The sequence below is a fragment of the Podarcis vaucheri genome (assembly GCF_965113315.1).
Source record: "Podarcis vaucheri genome assembly, chromosome: 3".
NCBI classification, from domain to species: domain Eukaryota; kingdom Metazoa; phylum Chordata; class Lepidosauria; order Squamata; family Lacertidae; genus Podarcis; species Podarcis vaucheri.
In genome coordinates, this window is record NC_138761.1 from 85,132,596 (window position 1) to 85,140,209 (window position 7,614).

General features: G+C 44.7%; 1 protein-coding gene across 3 annotated transcripts in view; it reads right to left on the reverse strand.

Annotated features, from left to right (window-relative positions):
* The window catches only part of TTK (TTK protein kinase), a 32,118-nt gene extending 30,616 nt beyond the window's left edge, over positions 1-1,502 (reverse strand). The window contains exon 1 of one of the 3 annotated variants that reach the window (XM_082216971.1): positions 1,335-1,502. In XM_082216971.1, the coding sequence (XP_082073097.1) occupies positions 1,335-1,356 (22 nt within the window). In that variant the 5' untranslated portion in view covers positions 1,357-1,502. The other 2 variants (XM_082216972.1, XM_082216974.1) reach the window with 2 other exon arrangements.
* Between the last annotated feature and the right edge of the window lie 6,112 nt (positions 1,503-7,614).

Consider the following 7,614-nt stretch of genomic DNA (forward strand, 5'->3'; position numbering starts at 1 on the left):
TGATGAGGCCCCAAGATACTGAAGCTAATGGGGCCCTGTTGTCGCTGTTTTTTGGGTTGAATATATCCTAAATGGTAATTTATGGACCTAATAGGTATCTAAAGCCATTTGCACATAACAAATTATGGACTGTACTTTTCCATGTGTAAGACTAGGTTTTTTTTACTAAAAAATAATGTTATTAAAATAATGTTATTAAGAAACCAGAAGCCTCTCTACTTGGAATAATAGGGCTGGAATTGCCCAAAAAAGATGTTGGACTGTTTTTGTATGCCACAACTGCAGCAAGAATTTTGCTAGCCAAAAATTGGAAATTGCAAGAAATACCAACAGTGGAGGAATGGCAGATGAAGATGTTGGACTTTTTGGAGCTGGCCAACCTGACTGGAAGAATACGCGATCAGAAAGAGGAGGAACATCATGAAGAATGGAAGAAATTTAAGGACTATTCAGCTAGATATTCTAATATAACATAAGTAGAATTACTTGTAAGTACCACATTGGCCTAGGATTAAAATATGTTGAATTGTATAACATTATGGATTGAAAATATTATGAAAAGGAAGGAAGATAGTAGTTTGAATAAGTTAATTTTATTGAAAAGTGGATATTGGAAAACTGCTACAATGAGATCTATTGAAATTCAGTTAGGAGGGATTTGAGGAAGTCACTTAACAATGGAAACTACCGGTAAATTGGGCTTCTAACAGTTAGGTGTTTATATGTTCATTTTTATTTTTAATATTGCAATGTCTTTCCTTTTTGTGTGTTTTAAATTTGGAAAATCAATAAAAAACTGGGGAAACAAAGAGGGGGTAGTCACACGGGGGCAATCTCGCCCCATTTTCTTAATTCTGGGTCGCCAAAAACAGGGGGCGTCTTATACATGGGGGCATGTTACACATGGAAAAATATGGTATTTAGTAGTTGAATTGAAATACAACTAAATATAATTATAATATTTATATATGGTATTATAGTAGTTTTTTCTTCCTTTAATGGGGGGGGGGGCAAGAGAGTAGGGCCCTAAGCTATAGCTTGTTTAGCTTATACGCAAATCCCGCACTGGTTCCCAGCACTGAGAGCGGCCAGTGGGGAGAAGCCACCAGGGGACCCCGCCTCCCAAGGTCAGCTCTCTTATATTGTATGTGGTCAGCTCACCCAACGCCCAAGGGATGCTCACTTGTGTAATATTCCCACACGGTCTCTCACCCGTCAGGGGAGAAAAGGCCGGGCGAGCAAGCAGGCAACGGAGGGCAGCCTCCTCACCAACGAGCAAAGGCTAAACTGCCCCCGCCCCCGGACCCGGGGCGGGCGGGTAAGACGAGACTCACCGTTTGTTTTTGATTTTTCCATGCCTCCCAGGACGCTCCACGGAAAGGGGTGAGGGGGGAAATAACAGCTTTCCTCAGTTTAAATTCCGTCACCAACCGAAAACTGGCTCCTGATTGGCCGGTTCTGTAAACGCCAAAAAGATGCGCCCAGCTCCCGATTGGCGCGCCGTTTGATTGACGAGCCGGCGGGCCGCTTTCTTTCCCCCTCCACACGCTCCGCCCGCCGCCGCCGGCTTCCTATGGGCTTGCGCAGAAGTGGACGCGAAAAGGGTTCGGCGGCCCTCGTGACGGGGAAAGCCGAAACGAAGCGAAACCTTGGAACTGTCAGAGCGCGCGCTGCAATGACGTAGAGAAAGCCCCGCCCCTCCCTGACACCCGAGGGTCATTCCGCCCCAGCCAGTCCGTTCAAGCCGACTCTGCGGGATGAGAGCGGCTGTGAGGGGTGACGTCATGGAAGGCGGGAGGCCCCGCCCCTTCTTGGGCACGTGAGGTAACAAAACAGGAGCGCCGCTGAGGCCGGCGGTGGAGGGGAAGCCCAGCGCGACAGTGGCAGCTAGTCTCCATGCGCCTTTAATGGCCATAGGGAGACTTGCGTCGTCGTCGTCCCCCGCCCCGCCACCCTCCGAGCTCTCTAGCTGCTTTCCAGCGCTGCTTGGGAGCAGCCTTGGCGGCCTCCCTTTGCACAAGGAAGATCATTGGTGGGGGTGGGAGACGACGACCCCAAAACTGACCCAAAGAATATGAAACGGACTTGACAGCGCAGTCTATACAGGCCCCAGTGTTTTGACTTTATAAAGGAAATAAATTAGAGGAGGGGGAGATCAACAACAGATCTTGGGAGTCCAGCAGGAAATCAAAATTCTCACATTAAACTCTTAAGCTTCTCTCTTTACTTTATTGTTATTTTTCTTCTAAAAATGAAAAAGATCAGTCTGGACGTTTAAGGCTGCAGGCCTTAATCTTGAACTCAATGGGAATTACTTCTCTCTGTGTGAGAGAGAGAGTACAAAATGATGTGCTGAAAGCCAAGTAGGTTACTGCTGTGGTGGAGTGGGTAGTTTGTGGAACCTGTTGCAACAAGACATTCACCATGTAATATCCAAAAGTGAGGTATTTCCCCATGGCAGCTCTAAACAGGTTTGTCTGCAAACAATTCCCATTTACTTCACTGGGGGCTTCCTTTCAAGCAAGTGTACAAATTGTTGAAGTCAGTAAGATCAACTGCATGTGTACGTACATAGGTTGTGCAGTCATTAAGTAAAGGTGCAGGGGCGTTTGTTGATATCAAACAAATAAGAATCATGTCATTAATATAAATACCTAGTTTGCAAGTGCAAAAGTTCTCTGGCGGCCACACTTGTGCATACCCCAAAACCACCTGATAAACCTCATAGCTTATTATACCCACAAATGTTCTGCTCTGTCTTTGTCCTGCATTTGTTATGCTATAGCAGCTCCTCCCTTGTGAGAAAAGCAATGACAAATCTAGACAGCATCTTAAAAAGCAGAGACATCACCTGGCCGACAAAGGTCTGTATAGTTAAAGCTATGGTTTTCCTGGTAGTGATGTATGGAAGTGAGAGCTGGACCATAAAGAAGGCTGATTGCCGAAGAATTGATGCTTTTGAATTATGGTGCTGGAGGAGACTCTTGAGAGTCCCATGGACTGCAAGAAGATCAAACCTCTCCATTCTGAAGGAAAGCAGCCCTGAGTGCTCACTGGAAGGACAGATCGTGAAGCTGAGACTCCAGTACTTTGGCCACTTCATGAGAAGAGAAGACTCCCTGGAAAAGACCCTGATGTTGGGAAAGGTTGAGTGCACAAGGAGAAGGCGACGACAGAGGGCGAGATGGTTGGACAGTGTTCTCGAAGCTACCAGCATGAGTCTGACCAAACTGTGGGAGGCAGTGGAAGACAGGAGTGCCTGGCGTGCTCTGGTCCATGGGGTCACGAAGAGTCGGACACGACTAAACATCAACAAAAATCAACTAGCTATAAATAAAGGTAAAGGGACCCCTGACCGTAGGTCCAGTCGCGGACGACTCTGGGGTTGCAGCGCTCATCTTGCTTTATTGGTCGAGGGAGCTGGTGTACAGTTTCCAGGTTATGTGGCCAGCATGACTAAGCCGCTTGTGGCGAACCAGAGCAGCACATGGAAACGCCGTTTACCTTCCCACCAGAGTGGTACCTATTTATCTACTTGCACTTTGACATGCTTTCGAACTGCTAGGTTGGCAGGAGCTGAGACCGAGCAATGGGAGCTCACCCCATTGCGGGGATTCGAACCACTGACTTTCGGATCGGCAAGCCCTAGGCTCAGTGGTTTAGTCCACAGTGCCACCCGCATCCCATAAATAGCAACTCACTAATTTTTATACCATAATATTTATTTATCTCATGTAATTATACAGTGCTTGATTGTAAAAAATACACACCCAAGAACCCTCAAAGTGGTTTACAAAGAGAGAAAATTTTCAGTAAAAACAACTCTTTAAAAAACATTCAAAAAATAAAATCAGCAGTAAACTATGAACAAATAGAAACATACATTAGTATTTTACAGGCTGGGTAGGCTTTTCTAAACGAAAAAGTTTTTGGCGGGTGCCAAGAAGATGGCAATAGTTCCAGAGTGCAGGTGCTGCCACACTAAAATACTAATTTTTTACAAATATGGAATGGTGGTTATAATAGTGCTAGTTCTGCAGATCAAAGTGGTCATGTGGCCATATATGGGGTAAGGCAATCTCAGAGGTAAACAGGTCCCAAGTTGTTAAGGGCTTTACACCCATGAAACTTGGCCCAGTGCAGTTTTCTGAGCACAAGCATTATAGGCTGACAAGGAGATTCCAACTAAACCCGGATAACTTTTGGACAGTAAGAGCTGTTTGACAGTGGAACAGACTCCCATGAGCGGCAACGGACTGTACTTCATTGGAGGTTTTTAAGCAGAAGAAAGATAGCCATCTGTCATGGATGATTTAGTTGAGATTTCTGCATTGCAGGGGCTGGACTAGATGGCTGTCTGTGGTCCTTCCTGCTCTATGATTCTGTGATCTCACTGTTTTCAGCAATTGTGCTACAACTTTCTGGACTAACTACAGCTTCTGAATCAAGCGCAAAGGAAGCCCCACATAGAGCACATTGCAGTAATCCAGTCTTGAAGTTGACAACGCATGAACTGCTGTGGCCCAACTTCCCCAGCTGAGGAATGGTTGTATCAATTGCAGTTGGTGAAAGGCAAGTCTAGCCACAGAGGCTACCTGAGCCTCCAGTAACAGAGCTGGAACCAAAAGTGCCCCCAGACTGTGATCCTACTCTTTCAGGGGGAGTGCAACCTCGTCCAGGGTGGGCATGACCATTTTCTTGGACATAGGAAATATTCACTGACAGTGCCTCTGTCTTGCTAGGATTCTAGTTCAGCTTGGTTTTTCTCATTCATCTCACAACTGCATCCATGCACTGCCCCAGGCACTGTATAGCCTCTCCTAATTCAGATGTTAATACACATACCAGTCCAATACATTTTAATACAGTAAATAAAACACTAACCTATCTTAAAGGGACTTTTGCTAGTTAACTGGGTTTATAATGCACAGCCTAAAACCATTAATGTAAATACTTCCTTAAGGTTCTTAAGAAGCTCTGGTAAACCATATTTTTAATAGATGTGTCTCCAAAGGAAACATAGAAGAATAATTCTGTCAGTATAAAAAGTTCAATTAACTGAATCATCCAGGTTACTATCCCTATTTCATTGCTGACAGATGACTGTGCTCTTATCACATAATGCTAAAAATTAAATCAAAGCCACTTACTTAGAGGAAGATTAGATGAATATTAATGTGAAAGTCAGGATACAGAATCATTCTTGCAAACAAGTACACACCTTAAGGTAGCTGACACACCTATTACGGTAGGTGTTGTAACAACAGCACACACCTGCAATGTGTGAGACAGTGAAGTGTTCAACTTGTTATGTGGAAAAGTGCTTTAGATTTGACCATACATGTTACTCTAATTTCAACATAACACCTAAGCATCACTTGGGCACATTTTTATGCTCAAGAGTCGACAAATGAATCTTGCAAAAGTATATTCACCACACCTAGTGTGTGTTAGATGTTGTGATAGCAATACTTTAAACAGATATTCAAACAACCTTTTTTTAAAAAAAAGAATGCATTGTGTAAAATTGCATGGCAAACAGAAAGTATTGTGTGTCTGTCATGAATTTATCAGTAATTTGTCAATACTGTAGTTGGTTTATCTGCAATATTAAATAAGACTGTGAGCATAGCCTATATGTGATGCAAGGGAGGCAAGTCATACCTACCTTCTTCAACTATATTTTTCCTGTGCTCTTTGCCCCACTTTCCATCTTCAGCTGCCCATGATACAAATATAGATAGCACAACCACATTGAGGCCATCTCAGTGATAGCCTCGAGAATGTAGACCTCTCGAGAGAGGTGCCTCTAGTACCATATTTTTACAGCTTCTGTTGGTTGCTAAATATGTGCTTCTTTACTCTGGCCTTTGCAAATTGATTAACTGGTTTTACAGGGACCATTGTTTTCCTTTGGGAGTCCTCCCCGCTACCTTTTCAGTCTTTCTACTTCTCTCCTGCCTTTCAGTGACTAACTAGAAGAGCAGGGATACAAAGAACGACCCCTTTCTGAGTGCTACTCATCTAGCATTACTGGGGTGAGGGAATAAGCGGGCAGTCCAAACATATGCAACTCTCTCAACTGTTCCTCATAAGGCTTGGCTTCCAAACCCTTGAGCATCTTGGTCGCCCTGGTCTGCATGCATTCCAGTGTGTTAATATCTTTCTTAAATTGTGGTGCCCAGAACTGGACACAAAATTTGAGGTGTGCTCTGACCAAGGCAGAATAGAGTGGTACTATTGCTTCCTTTGACACAGACACTTCTGTTGATGCAGCCTAGAATAGCATTCACTTTTTTTGCTGCTGCATCAAATTGTTGATTCATGTTAAGCTTGGGTTCTACTAAGATCCCTAGATCCTTTTCACATGTACTGCTGACAAGCCAGGTGTCTTCCATCGTAAACTGGTGCAGCTGGATATTCCTGTCTAAGTGTAGAACCTGACATTTGTCCCTATTAAAATTCATTTTATTAGTTTGGGCCCAGTTCTTCAATCAACAGATTGAAGGGCATCTTGAATCCCTCACTCTGTCTTAGCTATCCCTCCCAGTTTAGTCATCTGCAAATTTAATGAGCACCCCCTCAATTCCTTCGTTCAGGTCATTTATGAAGATGTTAAACAACAACGGTCCCAAGACAGCACCCTGTGGTGCCCCACTTGTCAGTTTTCCCCCAAGATGATAAGGAACCATTATTGAGCACTCTCTGGGTTCAGTCAGTAAACCAGCTACAAATCCACCTAACAGCTACCTCATCTAGCCCACATTTTACCAGCTTCTCTGCAAGAATATTATGGAGGACTTTGTCAAAAGTGTTGCTGAAATCAATATACACTACGTCCACAGCATTCCCCTAATCCACCAAGCTTGTAACTTTATCAAAAAAAGAAGTTAGATTTGTCTGGCATGACTTGTTTTTGAGAAACCCATGCTGGGTCTTAGTAATCACAGCATCCTTTCCTAAGTGCTCAAAGGCTGTTTAATTATCTGTTCTAGGAGTTTTCCTGGTATCACTGTCAAGCTCACCGGTTGGTAGTTACCTAGGTCTTCTTTCCCGCCCTTTTTGAAGATAGGGACAATATCTGCCCACCTCCAGTCTGCAGAGACCTCACCTGTTCTCCAGGAATTCTCATAGATAATAGGCAGGCTCTGAGATTACATCCACAAGCTCCTTTAGTAGCCTTGGATGCAGCTCATCAGACCCTGGAGATCTGAGTTCATTTAAAGTAGCTACCGGTAAGTGTTCCCTTACAACCTCTTTTCATGTCTTGGGCTCCAGCTTCCTCCTTCCATCATGTATTCTGTTTATCACCAGGTTGAACACTGCTTTCTTTTTGGGCGAAGTAGGTGTTGAGCGATGGGACGCGGGTGGCGCTGTGGGTAAAAGCCTCAGCGCCTAGGGCTTGCCGATCGAAAGGTCGGCGGTTCGAATCCCCGTGGCGGGGTGCGCTCCTGTTGCTCGGTCCCAGCGCCTGCCAACCTAGCAGTTCGAAAGCACCCCCGGGTGCAAGTAGATAAATAGGGACCGCTTACTGGCGGGAAGGTAAACGACGTTTCCGTGTGCTGCGCTGGCTCGCCAGATGCAGCTTTGTCACGCTGGCCACGTGACCTGGAA